At 40.8% G+C, this 22,376-nt stretch overlaps 1 protein-coding gene across 21 annotated transcripts in view; it reads left to right on the forward strand.

The window, feature by feature from the left end:
* Positions 1–22,376, forward strand: part of NRXN3 (neurexin 3) — a 961,434-nt gene that overhangs the window by 250,347 nt on the left and 688,711 nt on the right. For 17 of the 21 annotated variants that reach the window (XR_005257043.1, XR_005257044.1, XM_038137596.1 and 14 more), the window contains 3 exons: positions 2,280–2,581; positions 7,334–7,378; positions 9,216–9,377. Coding sequence is in view for 19 of the 21 variants with exons in the window: in XM_038137596.1 (XP_037993524.1) it covers positions 2,280–2,581; positions 7,334–7,378; positions 9,216–9,377 (509 nt within the window). In the remaining 2 variants the exon portion in view is untranslated. The remainder of the gene's footprint in view (positions 1–2,279; positions 2,582–7,333; positions 7,379–9,215; positions 9,378–22,376) is intronic. The other 4 variants (XM_038137615.1, XM_038137604.1, XM_038137605.1 and 1 more) reach the window with 2 other exon arrangements.

The following is a 22,376-nucleotide window of genomic DNA, read 5'->3' on the forward strand; positions in this document are numbered from 1 at the left end:
ATACAAGCATAAAAACACTTATTGGTGGTAGTTAAATGTATTCAGAATATGATCAAAGAGCTAAATAATTTGGAAGGGACCTCCAGAGGCTGTGTTATCCAATCATTAGCTCAGAGACGATCCAGTTAGTTCAGGCAGCTCAGGACTCTGCCTAATCAAGTTTTTAATATTTTTAAGGGTGGAGATTTCAGTCTCTGTAGGCCCTTCCTACTATTTGACCATCCTCAAGATGAACCATTTTTTTCTGTATAGAATGAGAACTTTTTGTATTAGATACAAAAGAACTGCATCTGTTGCCTCTCATCCTTCTGCACAGCTCAGAAGAATTTGACCCTGTCTTGTCTGTGTTCTTCCATTAAGTCATTAAAGAGATCAGTAAGGTTTCCCTTGAGCTGTCTCTCCTTGAGGCAGAATGAACTCAGTTCCCTCAGCCTCTCCACACACATTAACTACCCTAGTACCTTGAGTATGGTGGTAGCTCTTCGCTGGACTGACTCCAGTATTTTGAAGTAATTTTTATATGAGGGAGCTCAGTGCTGGACAGAGCACTCCTGACGTGATCTCATAAGTTTCCATTAGGGGAAGAATCACTTCCCTTGGCCTGCTGACTGGATTCTTGCTAATACAGCCAAGGATGCAGCTGGCCTTTGCTGAAAGGACAGTCACTGCTGACTTGTGCTCAGCTTGTCTGCTGGGACCACAGGTCTTCTTCTGAAAAGCTGCTTGTGAGCCAGCTGGCTCCCAATGTGTGCTGCTGCATGAAGCAATTTGGGTGGCTGCTTGCAGGAGTATCTGGACACATGGCTCGCTTACTGAAGTGCAAACACACATTGCTTCTGGAGGAGTCTCTGCTTAAATCAGACCTTTCACTTGAGAATGTTATATGTACAAGTTGCAATAGTGTGCTGTTTTTTCACCATTATTTTATGCTGTGAGAACACAGATTTTACCATGTAGTTATTCTCCAAGAATGGCTATGACAACCAGTATCTTCCCTTCAGTCTTGTACTAATAAATTCTGGCTAATCCTTATTAGGATTACTAAATGGTACAAAATGAAGCAGAAAAGTACTATTAATGCCAATGAAAATAGCACCAGCACTGCCTTATGCAGTGATTTGTAAGCAATGATAGCTTGACTGCTTGTACTATCTACTGCTCAGCTTTGCTTTCACAGCTGGGAGTCAGGGAGGTGCCGTGATATGGAGTAGGGGGTGGGATCTATACAGACTCCATTGCAAGTACCATTTCCTCCCAGCAGGCACTAGCCAGCCCCCCTCTAAGCCTTCCTATCGCTCTTCTGTATTTCTTCCACTGGATAAAATCAGGGTATGCAGCTGGCTCAAGTCACATAAGCACAATACTGCAGCAATACTGGCTTTGAGTGACTGGAAACCCAGGTACTGGGAAGCAGACCTCTAACTCACACAAAGGATGTTCACAGTATTCAAACACTGCTTTCAGCTGCTGAGAAATAAATGCAGTGGCTTTTGTTGTTGTACATAAGATACTTCTTTTCTTTGTGAGGAAATACTAAATGTCATGTGCTGTGAATAATTTTCCCATATTTATTTTTGCTGTTTGAAAAAGATGTGCTAATCTAGTACAGATTTCCTGGATAAGGTGATAAGACACCCAAAGTTCTCAGATGTGTTTACCAGCAACATTACTTATATCTGTGGACAAAATGTTTTATGTGGACTTCCCCATACTCTCAGAGAAGGAATCTGCAGGACACCTCATGTGGCTCTCTTGTTTGCTTGGTCTTTCATTCAGTTGAAAGAAAGGGGCAGCTCTGTTAGGATTACCTTCTGATGTCTTTTTAAAATTTCCTGTCAGATAGGTTAAGTTCAGATGGCAGTAGTGCTGAATCTAAATACTGATCTTTGTGAAATGTTGGTGTTTTTTAATCGACACATATGTGGCGGTTGTGTTGTGAATAATAGAGCTTTCCATCCTTCTCCTAAAAAGGATGTGAAATGTCTTATAACAGTCCTTAAATGTGCTTTTCCTGGACTCCACTGCATACTGTTGAATGGTCCCTATGGAGACAGTGCTGCAGTGAAACTAAAAACACAGCACTGAAATTCATCGCTACCGACAACCCTGCAGTTAATTCTCTTGGTAGCCATATTACAAAAGGAGCTCTACAGTTATTAGCATGCCTTGATATTTAGCTCTACAGCTGACAGTGCTGTGGGATGCCTAAACTTCATGATGACCGTAAATCTCTTCTTGGCTGACGGCTGAATAGATCTTTTGTTTCCCTTCCTTTCCAGCGCGAGATGAGAATATGGCCACTTTCCGTGGCTCCGAGTACCTTTGCTATGACCTGTCGCAAAACCCCATCCAGAGCAGCAGCGATGAGATCACGCTCTCCTTCAAGACGTGGCAACGCAACGGGCTCATTCTGCACACGGGCAAGTCAGCTGACTACGTCAACCTGGCCCTGAAAGACGGTGCAGTCTCCTTGGTCATCAACCTGGGGTCGGGGGCCTTTGAGGCCATTGTGGAGCCGGTCAATGGCAAGTTCAATGACAACGCGTGGCACGACGTTAAGGTGACACGCAACCTGCGGCAGGTAATGGTGAAGGGGAGAAAGCGCTGGGGAGAGTTTTGTTTGGTTTTGTTTTTTTGGGACAGGCAGATGGGAGAGAGTAATGGAGAAATGGGGAAGCTCAGTCCTACTGCTAGAGTTTCTCCACCTATTCTGGATCTTGGTGCCTAAAGGGTAGTGAAAAAAACCATTAGTTGATGGGAATTTATCCCTCCTGCAATATCTTCATTTCCACTTTATTAATTTTCTGTTTTTTTCCCGGTTTGATTTAATAATAAAAACTTGTGACATAACTTTACTTTCATCTCCTTTTCCTTTTTTCTTTTTCTGTTCTCCCTTTTAAATTTTATTATTCCTTAATTATGATTCAATCTTATCAGTAATATTCTTGTTGCATTTAATTACTGTGGGAATAGAGCCTAATACCAACAGCCAACGCTCTACACCTCTCTCCTTTTTCTCTCAGTTTTGTTAATTGGTTTAACCATTGCCATGATGTCACAGTTCTAATTCTGAAAGTCTTTTGTTTTTCTTTTCCTTTTCTTTTGTGTGTGCATATGAGTGTGCAGGTGTGCAGGCTGGTGGGTATGTGTGTAATTATTTTAATTTTATAGCTTTGGAATTAATTGGCTGGAGTCTCTCTGAGTCTTCTTGATTCTCTGTTCTTCTTTTCTTCTTTTTGATTTTTTCCCCTTCTTTCTATAATGAGATTCTACTTTATTTCTTGTCTCTACCTTGAGACTCTTCTGTTTGCTGTGAGGACTGGAAAAGTGGAAGTATCAAAAAGCCCCATGCAAACTCAGATCAATCCAGCACCCTACAATTCCACTTTGGAAAAGTTTTTCTGATTTTACCACTGTAATTTTGCACATCTACATGCTGCTTTTCCTAGCAGACAACTATATCAGGTGATGTATTTGGTAGTAAGCTAGTCTTAAAATCCTCAAGCCTTTCTCATGAAATATAAATCCATGCATAAATAGATAAGATAAAATTAAATAACTTTGCTCTGAAAGCTGGTAAATATATCAAGTCATAAAGCACCATCCGCTGCATAATAAATGAGGTTTACATGGTGAATAGGCACTTTTTGATGTCTTACTGATTGGTAGAGGAGGAGAAATAGCTTGTAAACTAAGATTTAAAATTAAATTAAAAATCAATTTGTGAATACAATGTTACCTGTTTATTTCTCATTAATCTCAATATTAGCACAACCTTTAAACAGCTTTATATACGGTTATACAATGTAATTTGTGGTAGCATTTTACACTAACTAACAGCAAAGTCTCTGTGAGTATAGGATAATCAGTGCCAGGAATCAGAAAAAGTCTCTACTAGTAGAGGTCAGGGGATAATTTTTGTGTTATCAGGAGTTCATGTCTTCTCAATATTTGGGCTTGGGGCTGAAGATTTTTATTTGTCTTTCCCATGTAAATCCTTGTATTTCTACATGCTTAGGATGTCTGGGTCTGAAAAAAAAATCCATCATCAAACTTTAATGAGACTACAGAACTCTTACCTATGGAAAAAATCAATCTGTTTTCAATAGTTTATATACAGATGAAAATTTCATTTCTTATGCAGTGGATGGGTCTTAATGATCCTATTTTGTTTAACCTTTCCCATCAGTACAGTAGAGGGAGATGCACCAACTGGTCTAGGTTTGTCAGTCTCGAAAGGTCAGAATATATGGCTTTATTTGATGTGATTTCTTTTATTATACTAGGTAGATTCAGAACAGCTGGTCCTTGAATATCTCAATAGAGCTTATTGGCCATTTTAGTTAATCGTACTTTTTATTTTTCATTTGAAATAAATTTCGGCAGGCAAATGTGCCAGAAGCAAAATTAGTCCTTGCTTCATGCCAGGATTGGTTTGGATCTTGAAGATGCAGAAGGTGAAGGGTCACAAACAAAACTGTGGATTGGAAGCTGTCACATTCTTTTTCTTAATATTTTAGCTAGTGATTTTTTTAATTGGTTCACAGAAGTGGACCAGGAAAATGGAAATCTTGTCTATGCCTTTCATATTTGATGAGTCCAGGGCAGTACTTTGGTGATTATTAGATAGTAGATGTAGTCCCTTGCCAATTAAGCAGCACCATAAATGTTTAAGCGTCCTGATCTATTCACTGTGAACGTTTCTAAATGATCCTGAATTCTTAAAGGGTTCAACTTGACTGGGCGGCGGAGAGAGGATGTTTTAATGAGATGGATGGGCTCTTTGCAAAGAAAGGCCTGTCTTCAAATCAAATTACATTTAATTAGCAGAGGTGATTTGGAGTCCATTTCTATAGTTAAAAATGACAGAATACAATTCAACCAATAAATATGAATAAGGCTGGATTTTTTTTTAGTCATCTTTTCCCTGGATACTTGCATTTTAACTTTTGATCTGTCTCAAAATCAAGACATTGACCCAGAACCTAAAGCTGCCCAGATATTGGAACTGATGAGGCCTTGAGGCAGAGCAGCCATGATAGTCCTAAAAGTTGTCATTCAATATAATTTTGTATCAACTAAATAATTTTGTATGTAAAAGATTATTGGTTCGATGTCTTTACTGACATAAATTCACCTGTAATGTTGCAGTATAATATAGTTCACTAGAAAGTCTTGTTTCCAGCTGTGCTCGTGTTTCCTTAAAAATAACCATTCCAAAACCAAACATAAAACTCCAATAAAATATATTGCCTCTGAATGTTGAAGCTTTATAAGAAAATCAGTAGCCTCCTTGTAATTGCTTGAAAATATTGCACTAGAGGTAGATATATTTCTCTTTAAAATGAACTTTAAAAGCAATAATTTAGACATTCCAAGAATATTATCTAAAGCTAAGCAATTCCAGCTAAATGGACTATCAGCACCTTCAGGATGCCATTTAATCTTTTCCTCTGCTTTTTTGGGGGCTAAGAGAAAGGGGAGGGGGATTTGCATAATTTTTTGGCTGTTTCTAGAATTAGAGTAGAACTTTAAATAGTTGGACTTTTGCCTAGTGGTTTTTGGAATTGTTAAATATTTTGTAGCTAAGCTGGGAGTGTACTAAGGGCTGTTTTTTTTAGATCAAATGACTATCACAGCAGTTAATCTCCTTAGAGACGAACCAAGTGAATCCACTGATTCCCTTGAGTAGTGATTGTTAATGTCAAAGCAAATCTTCTTGTTTATTTATCTTATTATTTCAGTTAAAACTAAGCCCTCTTTCTGCCTTGTGAGAAACCTTTACTTAGCAATAGGATCATGGCTGAATTTTACTGGGGCTTTCAGAGCATCTTTGGGGCAGTGTGGTCTGGTGGGAGGAGGAACAGAGGAGACTGAAGGTCAGACTTCCTGTGCCTGTCTTCAGGTCTGCTGCTGACACTCCGTGTTGTGTCTAGCATGCTCTTCTCCCTGTCCCATACTTCAACTCCCTTGTTTGTGACAATAAATTTACTAACACAACAATTTGCTGTGAGTAAGACTTCCTTGGTGAAGAATTCAGGAGTTTGTGCTCATTATTTCCAAGTACAGGCATTATTATGATTTCATTCCCATTGGCAAATAACCTTGGGACTTCGTGCTCAATGCCACAAAGTCTTCAAAAATCTGTTTCCCTAGTCAGTGCACAACTCTGAAGCCTGCAAGCAGATGGTTTTTACACGAGGCAGCGTAGATCTTGCTTGTGTAATTTAGTATAATTCTTGACAACTTCAATCACACTGGAACAAGGACTTGGAGTGTGCACAGGCTGCCCTTCCCTATTAACACTAAAGCTAGTCACAATGCAAAATCTACTATGAAGATCTATATTCCTTAACTGCTAAAACACAAAGCAGAGTGTAGGTTCTAACAGTTGACATCTGCATGCCTTGGGACAGGTTAAAAAAGTTCTGCTGAACCAAACCAACCGGTAAATTCTCCTAGCTCCTGTGTAGTAGAGATGCAGTGAAACAGGAGGGATGCTAAGTCTTGTCAATCTTCTGTCTTCAACCTGGACAGAAGGGACACAATTCTTTCTACACAATTTCTTGACACGTTTCTCCCTGCAGTAGGAGAGGTTCAATTCCTGTATCTTGGATGACAGAAGTGAGCTACAGGCAAACAGCCAAGCACAGACACTGTTATGTGCTTCTCCTGAGAGTCACAAACTCAGCTGCTATAAAGAAACCTGCAGACTGGGAAACTTGGAAGGAAGACACAGAGTCTTGGACTCATCCTCATCTGCATCCTCCAGCCAAAGGAAATACTGGCCTTGTGATATTCTGCAGCACTTGAGGGTAGTGGAGCTTGGAAGAGGAGCTGGTGTGGTGGTGGGTGGAAGAAGGGAGTCATGGCTGGGTTTGTGCTGAAGGGGCAAACTGTGTACTCTGTGGGTATATCTCTGAGCATAAGGTTCTTGTTTGAGGGAAGCACCTTGATGAGCATTTGAAGAGTAAGTATTCCACTGTTTTAACATTTCTTCAGGTCTGGATAATGTGTATGAGGGTTGAAGTTAATGACTAATATCAGGGTGGGAAGAGTAAAGAGTAGGCAGCCCCCTGTTTCTTTACAGTCTAAAAGGCATGGTTCCCCATAGAGTCCTGGTCATATTGTCCTCTTTCTCACTTTGTGTGTCTCAGGTGCCCCACGCCTTTTTTTGGAAAACTAACACTAGATCATTCATGCAATGTGTCATTTTTACTAACCAACTAATGTACTAACACCCTAACGACTCATCTTTGCTTTTAGTTATTTTAATTAACAATCGTTCTGTTCACGATTTTTTAATTTCCTTTCTTCCCCCTTTTCCGCAAAGCACTCAGGCATTGGACACGCTATGGTAAACAAACTACATTGTCTGGTAGATATCATTCTTATTGTCTCTTTTTTTGGGTTTGCCGTGTGTTACCTGCCTTTTCCTCCCCCTACCTGCTCTTTTCCCCCCCTCCTTTATACTTACTGCTTCCTTTAATTTTATTCTAATTTAATTGAAAACACATTATTTTCCCCCTTCTTTTTTTTTTCTTTCCTTTCTTCTTTTTGACTAGAAAAATAAGCATCAAAAGCAACTAACACAGCTCTTCTGGAAATAGGGTTTGGACATTTCTTTCATTGTTTTCTTCACCTCTGTCTTCAGTTCTTCTTTTCCTTTTCGGTGATAAATTGTTGGGGTTTTTTGTCCCTTGTTTTTGACTTTAGATTTCTTTCTTTTGCTTTTGCTTTCATTTGGCTTTTTTTCTTGGCTTTTAGCTTAGTGTGTTTTTTTTACTCTGAAGGTTTCTAGATCAGAACCATTGCAGGGCCTCTAGTCCGTGGTGGTGAAGGCTCTCTTTTTCTCTCGCCCTTTTGTTGTGACAATGGCTATTATGGGCAAACTGGCCAGAGTTGTCCTCTTTCTCATGATTTTCCCCTACTTCCCTCCCTCTGCTTTTTCTCCTTCTTCTCCCTCTTGCTCTCTCTCTCACTTTCTCTCTCTCTCTCTGACCTCTACCTGCGTGGCCAACAGGAGCTCAGCCGGTTGTTTGTTTCAGTACACACTCTGCATGGCATGTCCACGTCTGGTGACTCGCCCGTCTCCTCCTGGCCTCGATCTATTTTCCTCCATCTTCCCTTGCAACCACTAACAACATCTAAGCAAAACACATCAAATTCACTTCCTCCTCTCCCACCCTTTCCTTCTGTCGCCCTTCACCCTCCATGTGTTTGTGGTTAGAGATTTTGGGGACATTTCTGTTTTGTTTTGAGTTTTTTTGTTATTATGGAATTCGTTTGGTATTTTTATTTTTGATTGCATGCGAGTGTGAAATGGTTGTTTTTCCCTTTTTCTTTTCCTTCTCTCTCTCTGTTTTGCTTTTTTCCTATCATCTTTCTGGACCTCATATATATTAGCATGACAGGTCAAAGTGCAGTGTGTGCACGCTTTGTAGCTCTTTCTTCCTTTCTTTTTTTCTTTCTTTCTCATATCCACTTCTATCGCATTTGTTGGTGTGTGATTGATTTATTTTAATTTATTATATTTTGATTTATTTTCTGCTTATGTTTTAGTTATGGGTTAGTTTGAAATTTTTTTTCTTAGGTTTTTTGTTTTGGTTTTTTTTTTTAAATTTTTTTTTTTTTCTGTTTTTTTGTTTGTTTCTTTGTGGTGGGTGGTGGGTGTGTGTCTGTCCAGGTACATGGCATGCACATCCATAATGTATTGAAAGTGAGTTCCCTCTCCCCCTATCCCTGAATGCATGATTGTCAGTGTGCCGTGAGCAAAAGAAACTTAAAAAATAAAAAATACCAACCTTGTCTTCATTAGTGTTTTTTTTTTTTACTAACAACCATAACTAACTGTAATCATTAAAATAAATTCTAATTAATCATAAAATCAGCTAATATGAGAAATGTCTTTCAAGGACAGTTATATTTTCTGGCCTGAATAGATGGAAAGCATCTGGATGGATAGGCTGTTGGGTAAGCCTGAGAGTGCTGATGCACCAGAAAGGGAAGAAGCAGATGCTGAAGCATTTCTCTGTGGGAAAATCAGACCAGAAAATAGAGCTCAACTTAACTAAAAAAAAACCAAAACAAACATATCAAATCTCAACAAAATCCTTAATAAAACTGGCATAAAATTATAGGGGAGATAAGTTGTTCTGTTCAGGATTGTAAGGTCATTGCTGGGATTTTCTTTGTCCATTGTGTCCCTCAAACAGGTGACAATCTCTGTGGATGGCATCCTAACCACCACGGGCTACACACAGGAGGACTACACCATGCTGGGCTCAGATGACTTCTTTTACGTGGGAGGGAGCCCCAGTACTGCTGATTTGCCTGGGTCTCCAGTAAGCAATAACTTCATGGGCTGCCTCAAAGAGGTAACTGTTTGAAATTAATTCTTGTCTCTGTGCTTTTGATTTGCTAAAGTCATCACTCTTTCCTGCCTTACACAATTAATTCCTTCCTTGATGCCTAATTTTATACTGATAACTGCAACAGCTCTGTAAAGATAAACTTGTCATTCAGCTGGTCAGAAGGCTGGAAACTCATGAACTTAAGGGCAAAATCATACTTCAAGTGCTTGGATTACAGAAAAAATGCTCATGGTAGTAGGAGAGGTGTCTTCCCTAAGCTGTTAGCCCTTCATAAGAAAGCATTACTATCTTCTAGGCACTACTTAAAATGGCAATAGCCATTATAAAAAGACAAATGGCCTTCGATTACCAAATGGCATTTTGAGATGAAAAAATCATAATCAGAAGCTTATTTAGAATACTTTTTAAGGTCCTGGATTTCACCTGCGAGTATAGTTAGATCTGAATTTTCCAGGAAGATACAGAAATCGAATAAAACAGAAAAATGAAAGTTGAAGGTAGCATAAAAAGTGTAAATTTTGCAAGGAGAATGCAGCATGAGGGTGTGTCAGAGAGGTGTGCCAATCACATGGCATGTGGACATGAAGTGTACTGTGTTATGATATCATTATTGAGAGATGCCTCTCCCTGAATTAAAGTGCAAACAAAACCTTATGCTGAAATCAATAGTATGGATTTAAGAGAAAGACAGATTAAACAGAAGATAGTCACCACCCATGCATTCAGTGGTGTCTTGTTGGTCCTTCTTCACCCTGGGCTTCTCAGTGGTGGGAGGCCTGAGGTCACTCAAAATTTTTCACTGTTTTTATGTCTTTTCAAACAAAGGAATTAATGCTCATTAGTTACACACATCTTTCATTCTATTGGTTAAATAATTTCCTTGCTTCTAATGTTAATTAGTCCCACGCTCAGTCTTTCTGTTTTTTGTAGATGGTGGGTTTCTTGAGTTGGTGGGTTGCGAGTCAGTGGTCACTATCTCCCCTGACGGAAGAATTACCTTTAACCCAGTCCAAGCTGATTCAGCATAGTTGCTTTCCTTGTGGCCCATAATTTCTACATTCTTTATGTCCATTATGAGTTGTACATTCTGCTCTCCCAGCTTTGTTTACCTCCCACTAGGCTTGAGATAACACTTAGACAATAGAATCACCTCTATCTTATCTCAAGTTCCTGGTCATGGTGGCTTAATTTACAGTCAAAGTTCCTGGTATCCATGGAGGCACATTTGGGGAAAGGATTGGGAGATGGGGGGGGGAGGGTGGGGATCTCTCAGTGGTCATAGATGCCATTTGTCCCATAACTTGGGATCTTTGGGATCTTTCTTTGCCCAGTGATACATGTAGAAGTGGCTTCTTGACAAAATTCGCCACAGTGGGAAGTTTTGTCTGGATGCATTATTCAGGATGTGCTGACCAGGTCTCACCTCTGCCTGGAGTCAGCACTATCCTGTCACTCCATTCTGTGCTCATCTCATGGCAAAGTCGTTTTGTGGCCTTAACAGTATTTTAAACAGACAACTGTGATCTTGAAGTCCTTAAAGTGGGTTGCTAAATCTGTGCACTTGAGTGACTGCATTGGTCAGGAAGAGCTAGCTGGTTCTGAAAACTGTGTTGTCGTACTCTGGCTGGCTGCACTTGCCACATAGCATTGAGAAAATTCACACATGGGTAATAGAGATTGGACTGCCTGGCTAGCAGCAGGAACCAAAAAAGTGATCCTTGGAAAAAAACCCAAAACAAAAGATAAGTTCTGACCAAATCCCAAACTTGGTACAGTTTAGTTTTGTTGCTGGCTTGCAGTCATCTTTTGTCTTCTTTCTTCTCTCTTCTAATGCAATTTGTGATTATCACTGTGATTAATGGGGATACAGATATTGATGTCTCCACAAAGTGTTATAAAAAGCTTACATAGGAGTCATGGAAGAAGCAATGCTGAGCTAGATGTTGTTCTGTGGCTGTAATTGCTTTGACAGGTCATCATCCTACTGATGCTCAACTCACGGTGTCAGGGTTTGTATGTTATGTGCCAGGCCTCTGATGTGAGGAAGAGTTGTTAGGGTCTGAAGCTGCTCTCCTACCTGACCTCTGGATGAAAGGGATATACATATGCTAGAGAAGAGTTTGTGAGCATCTTATATAGGAAATGAAACTTTGCTGATTGAATACAAACTGCCATACAGAGATCAAATCCTTCTGGTTACATTTATAGAGCCTTGGGCCTGATTTTCCTAGGCACTGAGCATCCCAGTTTGATTGAAATCAGGAGGAGATACAGCCTCTTAGTGTCTCTTTAAATCAGGATCTTAATTTTATTTATGGATGCTATGAACATAACACTTAGCAGAAGCCATTTTTATGTGTGCTTTAAGTCAAGCCAATGGAGCAAAGAAAGCAGTGACAAGAAAATCTTCAGCAGCTTTATTATTTATATAATCATTTGTATTCTGTTAGCTTGCACAATGTGCTAAGAGCCGCCAACATAGTCATCCCAGGCTCATAATGTTCTGTGAGAAGGAAAACCCAGGCAACCGCTTGAGAATGAGAGGAAGAAAACAGATAATCAAAATGTGCTTTGTAATCTTCACTTGACTAGGCAATGACAGGAGATGTGTATGAACAGATGTCTTGACTTGATGGTTGCTGTAGAGCTATGGTGTGCTTAAAAGCAACCCACTTATAGTAGTGGTCCAGTAATGCTTTCAATGAGCTTTGATCCTGGAGGAGGCAGAACTGGGTTAGTGCAGTGCTTGTGTGCTTGTGATGTGTCTGTTTCCAGAACCGGCTATGGGGAACTTTACTTGGCTTTCTGTGTAGCTTGTCAGCATATTTCATAAATCAGTCCCCATAGCTTATGTTTTAAGATTACATTTCTTTTCTCCATGGCCAAAAAGGATGCTCAGTCTCTTATTAGCCAGTACTGGAGGAGCTTGGATTTTTACCAAAAATATTCTAAGCTAAGAAAGTTAGATGAAGGGGTAGGGTAGACTATTACCAAATATTGTTCCTTTCAGTTTATGCTTTCTAGTAGAGCAAAGCTCTTCTTTCATAGTTAAGTCCTAGCTATGTAATTGCTGATACCAGAGACACAGCACACCCCTGAGTGGATTGCACTGTTTGTAATGGTGGAGAACATCCTACCAAGCCCTGTGCTGATCTCTTGAAGGTGTTAAAGCAGAATGGTCTCTGCATTCATTCAAGACTGGCTCTAGGCATGTGTCAATTTCCTAGGAAGCTAAAGGGATTTATGCAGACTTTGAGGTGAAACTTCCAGCCTTTCCTCTGTAAGCTCTTGTATTTCCTCTAGACTGCATAAGTCTGAGAGTACACCAACAAATTTGCTAATGTTGGGGCTAAGAGGGCTCCTTGAGTGGCTCATTGCCTTTCCACTTCCTCTGAGATGACATGCAGGTGCTGAAGTGGCAGGGGTCAGAGTGCCTAGCAACCACCTCTGCCCCTTTGCAGCAGGAAGGGACTTCTCCACTCAGCCTGGGCTGGTGCCAGGAGGAGGGGCAGCTCTGGCAGGGTAGATACTTCATGTGAGCAGAGTGTAAGCCTTGGCTAAAAGGAATTGGAGTGTCTAAGAATGTGTTCCTGGCAAGGAACTAAGAGTTTCAGGGCTCCTCTGCTGTACTATCTATATAATATTTCCTAAAACTAATCTAAATGTCTAATTATTTAGATAATGTTTTCTTTAGGTCTGACAATTTCTGACCTAATGGTACCTCCTTTTACCATAGAAGAGATCCTCATGTCTCTTCTTTCCTTTGGGACTTCAGGTTTTGACTGAACAGATTCCAATAAGTTGGTAGCTGGAATATAACTAAATCATGAATACAAGTATTTAATGTGTAGTTCAGGTTGGGATTTTTCCTCTATTTTCATCAGAATTCAAGAGTTCCCTATGTGTGGTGAACCATGCTTGTTTTGCACTTCTCCATAGCCATCCTGGCAGTGTTGCAGTATACCTGACACTGTAATGAGGCAATGAGACTGAAAAATAGTCATACAGGATGTGCAAATAGGGTAGTACACAGACATGAAATACGGACATTGCATTGAATCAAAGTTTTTTTGCATTGAGTCTAGTTGCACAGAATCTAAGGTTTTTTGGACCTTCATTCTTAAGATGAATCATTCTAGAGAAAATCTTGGGGGAAGCTGGTTCATCCATTTCATATCATGGATGAAACCAGATATAGAGATGGGATAGGAGAAGATACAGGAACACATCTTGAGACTATTGAGCAGAAATAATTTTAATGGGTGACAGGGAAGGTGTGACAGTGCTTTAACAGATAGTGATTTTTAAAAAGGGAGAAGCACTGACTGAAGGTGGAAAGGGAAGAGAATCTAATAATGGGGTTGAATGGAACTCGCATGGCCAGAAAGGGTTAGGACAAGAAAGGTAACAAGAAACAGCTGTGTTTTGTGTGTAATCAAGGGCTTCAGGGAGGAGTTTTTAGTAATCAAGGATGGAGATGGAAAGTGGTAGGGTATGCATTTAGCTGTGTTGGCAAAGAGGAGAAAATGGTATTTCAATATCCAGTTGCTAGGGAAGGGAGAGAATCAGAATATTTCTTGGCGTTAGGGAGCCAAACACTCAGATTTGATTTACTTGGAGCAGGACTTAAATGGTACAGATGGAGATGCTTTAGAAGAGCCTAAGGTGGTCCCTATAGAATGGATATTCATGAGAGAATTTCTGAAATCTTCAAATTTTTTTATCAATGCTTTATTAAAATCTCAATTCTGAAAAATGTTGATTGGTACTAACAGCTTGATGGAAGCAGTGAGGCTTGCATATGGGTGGAATATGGCAGAAATTATTACAGAGGTCAGGCACCATCTGTCTGTGATGGGAGAAAGCTGTGAAAGCTTTGATAATTTCTGTCTGCAATTTAACTTCTAGGAGCCAGATTTCAGAATGGTTCATGAGTGTGCCCAGTTGCTGTATGTAAATATCAGATGCTATCTGCAAGCCAGGTCTTTTTCAGGACTATTTGATGGGTAGTGATGATGTGATTTCTGTTTGGGGATGAGTTTTTCTGACTGAAGTGTCACACTTGGGAGGATGCTGAAGGTGCAGATGGAAGGCAGCCTAAAACTGAAGGCAGAGAAAAACAGGCAGTCAGTGAAAGCCCCTCCCTAGGCCCAGAAGCTTTTGGGTGCCCAAAATCCCCTTCCACAGTAGTGGCTTAACAGAGTCCCAGGAGTGCATAAGAGGAGTATTAGGAATCAACACTGTGGGGATTGCACTGAGGTACATTGGAGGAAGTTACGACATGAATGGCACTAATTGCCCACACATGTTAATCCAATACTGCTGCTCCAGCTGTCCTGTTGTGTTTGGGCCTGTCTGTTTCCTATCTGTATTATTTAATAAATTTAACATTTGAAAAAGAAAGGGAGTGTCGGGTCTCCTGCCCACCCAGGGACGCCAGATGTGGGGTTTCACGTCCCGGATTGGGGTGACTCCAAAAGATGGAAAAGTCTCTCCTCCAACCCGTGCCTTCGAAGAAAGACTCAGTAGTCTTCTGTTGTCTGTTCTCAAGGTAGTTTATTGTTGGTTATCTAAAAGATTCTTCTCCTGAACTGCTGTGGCCCGTTCAGCAGCTCAGACAAAGGCACACTGCCCTCCCAGGGGGCTGGTGCCATCTTTTATATCATACATTACGTACTACATGTTTATACCTTTCCCCCAATACCTACTATCTATATTGAATGGTGACTTTCTACTCTAGACCAATCTGTGAGTGCCAACATCACCAAAGACATGGAGGTTAGGAAGGAGAAAGAAAGAGGACAGGGCACACCCAAATCCCTCCATCTTAGATCCCCTTACCCCCATGTACAAAACTTGGACCCCTGCGTACAAGGCTTAAAACCCCCCTGTACAGCACTCAAAAATCCTTCCTTTCACTTTGTGATTACTTCTACTATGCTATCTAAACTTGTGTGTGTGTGGCTTGTAATTCTTCATACAGAGTTAGTAACTTGCTCCATGGGCTAAGATCAAAACCCCATGTGTGTCTTTGGCTGCATGCCAGGGTCTCAGAGCCCCCTGCCAGCGGCTCTGGCCATCCAGGACACCCAGAGGGATGTCCTGGGTTCCCACAAGGGAGATGCTTGTGGCCCTATGTAGAAGCAGACAAAGCACAACCAAAGGTTGAATATTATCCCGCTCCTCAAAATATTACTTGTTCTTGTCTTGGTCTCTCATTAATACTCTCTGCCAGAGCCTTCAAAATAGACTGGATGATGATTATGACCCTGATTCCTAAATTCCAGATCTAGAGGTCTGTAAAGTTTTTGGTTGCCTCTCACCCTCAAATTTCCAATTGCATTGCTGCTGCTGTGGGGGCTCAGTCTCCTGTTGCAGCTGTATAGTGTGTGTCTTGGAAGTCAAGAATGTCAGTCATTTTCTCTGTGCATCTGCAGAGCATCCAACACAAAGCCTTCATCAGATTTTCAAGTACCACTGTTGTAGCAACATAAAGCAGTGGAGATGCAGACCAGCATTTTGAGTAGCTGCTGATGACATTCTTAAGCTAATAAGAAAAAATTCCCACTTCTGGAAAGATTTAATTTTGAGGTGGGAATGGAGGCATTTGGAAATTGAGAGCAACATGATAGGAGGCAAGATGCTGAGAGAATTCTGAGTAGCCCAATAGATGGGGAGGGAAATATGGTAGTGTTTTCTCATTGGGTAAGGCTTGTAAGCTTAGGTCCTGGGCTGCTTTGCATATGATATTTCTTTATTAGCTGCAGCTTTGCTTTAGCTAAGGGGTTATTCAAAGCCTCTGTTCCTTATGTAGCTTAGCCCTTGCCTACTCTACCAAAGTGAGGTTTCTGATGGTGTTATTGACTTGCTTCATGCATGACACTGAAAGAACTTGGTTACCTTGGATTATATGCATCCATAACAACAGCTTTGCTGTTACCCACCACAAAAATCCAGACTGCTCAGCTGTGAGAGCAAGGGAGGCAGGAAAAGATGATGAAGTTTGAATGTTGAGTGAGTGGGCTGAACAGCTCCGCCCAGGTCTGCCACTCCTCTGTAGCAGTGAGCCAGCTGTCAAGGGTGAGGAGCGCAGGAGTGGGCAGGCAGCTAATGGGCTGCATTTGTTATTTGAATTGCACGGAAAAGGCAACAGGCTTGGTATAATACAAGGAGGTTTTATATAGTCTCTGATATGTTTTCTGTTTTAGTTCTTTGTCATTGCTGCTCTCTGGCTTTGGTCTACTTCTGTTGCACTGAATATTTGTGCTTTAGGATTGTTTTATTTACCTTCTTTTTTCAAACTGCAAGGGCAGAATTAATTTAATTTGAATTAACAGTGTATGTATCTAGAGTCCTAAGCAAATCAATGGGATTAATATAGATATGTGGAAGGATACAATTTTAGCTCTGAATTGCTACTTACAGGGTTTAGTGCTTTTTAAGCTATGGTTCCATAAGTGGAAGTGTTAGAAATGGTAACAGCAGAGCTCAAAGGTGAGTTAGGGTCAGCCCTTGACCTCTGCTTCCTGTAATTATCTAGGCATAGATGTAGTAAATGGGAGTTGTTTGAATAGGTCTTAAGGAAATAGCAGGAGGATTGTTATATTGCATACGGTGGCTACTGGTGACTTCACATTGCCACAATATGGGGAATATTCAAATGCTTGCATTTTCTAAGCACAAATCTTAGCAGTTCAACACTTAATTCATCAGGGTGAGCATCAGTTATCTGTGAGCTGCATGGGGCTGGTGACCCACGAATGAACAGTAGCAACTCCATCCAGGAAAGCAGCAATGTGTAGTGTGCAAGTCACTAACTTCCTCTGTCCAAAATGGAAGAGGCTGAGAGGTGGTGTCCCATTTCTAGCACCCTGAGAGGTAATTGTGAGTGATGCCTGCAAAGCATTCTTACTGTATCAGCATTAGCAAGTAGAGGAACAGAGATTTGGGAAGGTGGCAGAGATGAAAAATGGCATTTGGAAATGGGGCTTGAGAATGGCATAATCATTCCAGTTAAATCTGTGCCTTTCTTTCTGATTATTAGCCATTTTAAGTGAAATGGGTTTTGCATCTAGAACAAGTCTCTGAACAGATGATTAATGGTTTTATCTGTAATAACTTTACATTTTATAGAACCCTGCTAGGAGTCCGCATCTGGTGTGCCAAGCTATTTAAAGCTGTGTTAATTCTGTTAATTGCTCTACGTTTATTTGGATTGCTGGCACCTGCGGGCTTTAGGATAATGGGGGTGGGGGTGTGTGTGTACATTCTCTCTCTCTATCTGGCTGAGAAAAATTGAGAGGACTATTTCCTCAGCTAGGAACAGGACCTTGGCAGAACATCCTGGCTGGATTGGTTGTCCTTGAGATTTCTCTTTTTAACTATAGCTGAATGCAATGAGATGCCAGCCAGAGGCAAGATGCTCCCCTGACTGGGGCAGGAGGTAGGCACACAATCTGCTTTTGCATGCACTTACCAACATGAGGCAGCAGCAGCAATAGGGACTGAAGCCACTGGTTTTTCAGAAAGCTGGTCAAGTCCATACCATTCTGATCCTGCTTCTCAGCTGCCTTCCAGTGTTTCTTTTCCAGTTTATTTTTGTTTGTGAAGTGTTCCAGTGGGTTTCAAGCCCTGAATAGATGTGAATATAAGTATGCTGATGCTTTCTGAACTTCCGTCAGAGAAGAGATCTGGCTGTGGAATGCAAGACATTTGAGGTGACTAAAACTGCTATGAAACACTAGGAGGGCAGAAGAGTTGTTTTCATGTTTGCAGCTGGCTTGGCCAAACCACTGCAACAATCTGAAACAGGCTCTGATGACAAAATTTTCCCCAGTCTCTGGCAAGATTACTGCATGGGCAGCAAAATGGGCAAGCAAAGTGTTTCCTTCATATTGTTAACCACTCACTTAAAAGTTCAGCAGAGCCTGAGAGGTTTGGTACTTGGAAGTTTTAGGAAATATGAGCTCAATATCTGAGTGGGTTGAAGAGGTGGTTATTCTGGTTATGTAGGGGCCAGTTCTCTCACACTTCTGACATGGGTTTCTAGCCTGTGATTCAACTTCTGTGATGCTAGGACAGCTTCCCAACAAATAGACAATTAACTAAGATCAGTTCACACTCTATTGCTTGTTTTATGGCTGCCTTCAAAACAACAGTTTTTCTTAAGAAGACCAGTGAGATGCTAAAGTGAAATCTGTTCTCCTAGTGCTGCTGATGTAACCATGTGTGTATTTCTGCAGCTGCCCTATATAATCCCTTATGGTGACTGACTAAATGGAATGTTGGTTGTAGCCTCCCAAAGGAGGGGGACTGCCATATCCCCCTTCTCAAAGATTTAAAGGACTGTAAAGAAAACCACCTATAGAAAAGGAAGAAGCTTTCTCAAGACTTTGATAAACCAGGATCCTTCGGATGACTTGCCACTTCTAAAGGACAAGACTGTGGTGTTTGTTGTCTCTCTCAAGTAGATGATGTTACTGGGGCTGCCCACTTTATTTATTCTGTCCAGAAGTGGCTAAACAGACAATTGCAATACTAAAACTGGTTACAAAGCAAAGCTCTAAGAAAGTAGAGTTCATATTAAGAGTTCATATTTAACAATGGGTTCTTCCTCTGCAGCTTCAGCGTTCAGCTAACAAGATAAGCTGTCAGCTGAGCGCTTTCCTCCATTTCACTGATTTATATTTCAGGGCTGATTTGTCTTAAAGTAGCCTCATCTAAGATAATGAGAATACTGAATGTCTCCATTCTCCTTTGGTTTGGTGTGCTTGCTTCTCCCTCCTTGTCTGAGCCTAGTTCCTGTTATGCATAACTGACACTAGTATGCCATGTAGATATGCAATGCTGTCACTTCCTCTCTCTTCTCAGTTTTTTTCTTACTGTGTATTTCTCATATGTTCTCTAATTAGCATATGCTTAGCTCTTCTGGCTTCAGGCTAGTTTTCATGTTTACAACCTCTGTGACACATTTTGTTAGAACTTCACAAATCATATATCATAGGAGAAATTAATTATGCATGTAACTTATTAGGTTAATAACTTTCATCTTATTGTGAACTTCACTTAAAGTTATGCATTAATAATTCAAAGGACAGCTTTGACATCAAGTGTGTTTTCTAAAGCACTCTATCCCTTTTTATGAGTTTTGTGTTTGTGTGAAAACCACAGATGGTTTTTAAAAACTTGATTCCAGCTGTTTCCACATTTCTCCTGGAGGCTGGATTTGCCTGTGCATCCAGCAGAGGAAGGCAATTAATTGTTGGTCTCCTCTTTGGTTTTGCAACTGGAGTTTAAGGGAAAAACTTGATATGTATGAGGACACCTTTTGGTAAGAATCATTGAGTGGTTTGAATTGGAAGAGACCTTTAAAGGTCATCTAATCTAACCCTCCTGCAATGAACAGAGACTTCTTTTACTAGATCAGGCTGTTCAGAGCCCCATGCAGCCTGACTTTGAATATTTACAGGGATCATACCATCTCTCTCAAAGGCCTGTGCCAGTGCCTCACCACCCTCATAATCAAATATTTCTTACTTCTAGCTAATCTAAATTTACCCTCTTCTAGTGTAAAACCATAAGCCTTTGTCCAATTGCAACAGGCCCTGCAAAAATGTTTGTCTTTTAAAAGCTCTCCTTAAGTACTGAAAGGCTACAATGAAGTTTCTGCAGAGCCTTCTTCAGGCTGAACAGTTTGAACTCTCTCAGGCTGTCCTCATAGGAAAGGTGCTTTTGCCCTCTGCTCATCTTTGTGGCCCTCCTCTGCATTTACTCCTGGGCTTTCAGCTGACCTTGTTAAACATCATAAGGTTCCCATGTGCCCACTTCTTGAGCCTGAGCAGGTCCCTCTGGATGGCATCCCATTCTTCAAGGTGTGTCAGCTGCACCACTCAGCTTGGTGCCATCTCCACACTTTCTGGAGGTGCACTTGATGACACTATGTCATTGATGAAGGTACTGAACTGTCACAGTCCCACTATTCACTGTTCTCCATTTGGGCATTGAAGCATTGACCACAGCCCTTTGGATGCAGCCATACAACCAATTCCTCATCCACTGAACAGTCCATCTATCAAATCTGTATTTCTCTAATTTAGAGAGAAGGATGTTGTGAAGAGCCATGTCAAAGGCCTAGATCTGAAAACTGCCTCCTCAAACATCCACCTAACAGATCAGCTGTGTGGCAATACTCCCTAAAATCATTCCACAGACTCCCCTTTGGAATGCAGCAGACAAGCTTTGATGGTGGTGCCAAGGACTTAAGAATAGTACTGGCATTGTATTTGAGCTGTTGCAGCTAGGATCTTCCTTGGTTTTATTGAGGCCATATTAAGTGTATGGTCCGGAGAGTTTTGGCAAATGAAGTGTAGCTTTCAAAAGTCTTTCAGTGATGTGTTCCACCAGAAGGCTCTTCAGGAACTGAAAAAGCAATGGCAGACAAAGAAGGTCTGGGCACAGAGGAAGAACTGGTTGGAAGGTAAAAACCAGAATGGAATAAACAGAATGCACTAAATAGTTCCCATGCGAGGGCCCTAGTGGAAAGTCATCTGGGATCCATGCTGAGGTCTGAAGATTCATTAGTGGAATTTTGAGTGGAAGGGAATGCAGATGGAGACAGCATACATTTTACTGAGAATGAAAATTTTCATGTGAGGATTGTCTGCAGGACTGCAGAGGACGACCTAGTAATGCTGAATGTCTGGACAAATAAATAGCAGATTAAATTATATGTGTGTAAACACAAATGAGGTATTTATATTGGGGGGGGAGAGAAAAGAATTCCTATAATGCATATGCAATGGTGGACTTTGAGTTGTTTCTGATGTTTTATTAAATAATTATTTAAATATATTTGCTCAGTGGTCAATATTGGGCAAGTAAGCACATCTAATATTATGCATTTCTAGGAAGGGAGTAAGAACAAAACAGAAAATAAAATTATGTAATTGAGTACAACCACACTGGACACTGTCATCCTGTTGTTTTAATCTCAGAAAGGAGAGAAGGGTAACAAAGATCATTAAAGGTCGTTAGAGAGACTTCTATACAAGAACTGTCAGTACAGCCTGGGGCTCTTTGTAACTGAACTGAAGGAAAAAGGATATGAGAATGGGGAATCATAGTGTATTTTCTGTTTCTTTTTGAATACAGGGATTAAGTGTAAGTTCAAAAGACAAAGGTAGGGCAAGCTTCAGAACAATCAAAAAGAAATATGATGGCAATTTAAGTCATGGAAGTCCGTGCCATGGGATGCTACTGTGCCTGGAAAAATCACAGAAGAAAAATTATTGACAGTATATGAAATACAAAGCCATAAGTTTGTGCATGCAGACTCTCACAAGCCCCAGATAAGAGGATTCTGAAATGGTTTTATGGGTGGGTATTGCCACATAGATGCTCTGCTAGACTTGCTTGGGTATTTGAGGAGGTGGTTTTCAGATATAGGATACTGATCCAATGTAATATGGAGAATTTTGTTTAAATATTTCCTGGTACAGCTACACCATTTCTAGGCTCCCTGCAGTATTTCAAAGTTGATATTCCATTTTCTTTGCCTTCTATTATTTACAGTGTGCCACAACCCATCAGAGGCCATAGTACACATAATCCCTTCATTGCAAGTATTGCACAGCAAGGTCATGTTCCTGGAGGCCTGTGCACAGCTGAGGGGGACAGCAGCAGAGAATCAGTTTGGTGTGAAGTTTGGCATACAGGTTTGTGCAGCAATGTGTAGATGAGGAAGTGAGATGTGTCGGAAGAGCTGGAGGAACAGACACACAAGGGTTGAGAAAAGGTTGGAGTGATCCCTGTTGGCCGGAGTAATGATGCCCCTTTGAATGAAAACAGGTGTTCATACGTGTAGGCAGCCTACATTGGAGGAAGTTGCTTTAAATGAAAAGAAAAACAAGGAGGGCAAGATGAATCCCAGATGTTTGCAGGGAAGTGCAAAACAGCTTGACTTCTTTCTCCATTTGTAATTATTAAGGCCTACAAAACAATTGA

The sequence above is a fragment of the Motacilla alba genome, chromosome 5 (genome assembly GCF_015832195.1).
Source record: "Motacilla alba alba isolate MOTALB_02 chromosome 5, Motacilla_alba_V1.0_pri, whole genome shotgun sequence".
Taxonomy (NCBI): domain Eukaryota; kingdom Metazoa; phylum Chordata; class Aves; order Passeriformes; family Motacillidae; genus Motacilla; species Motacilla alba.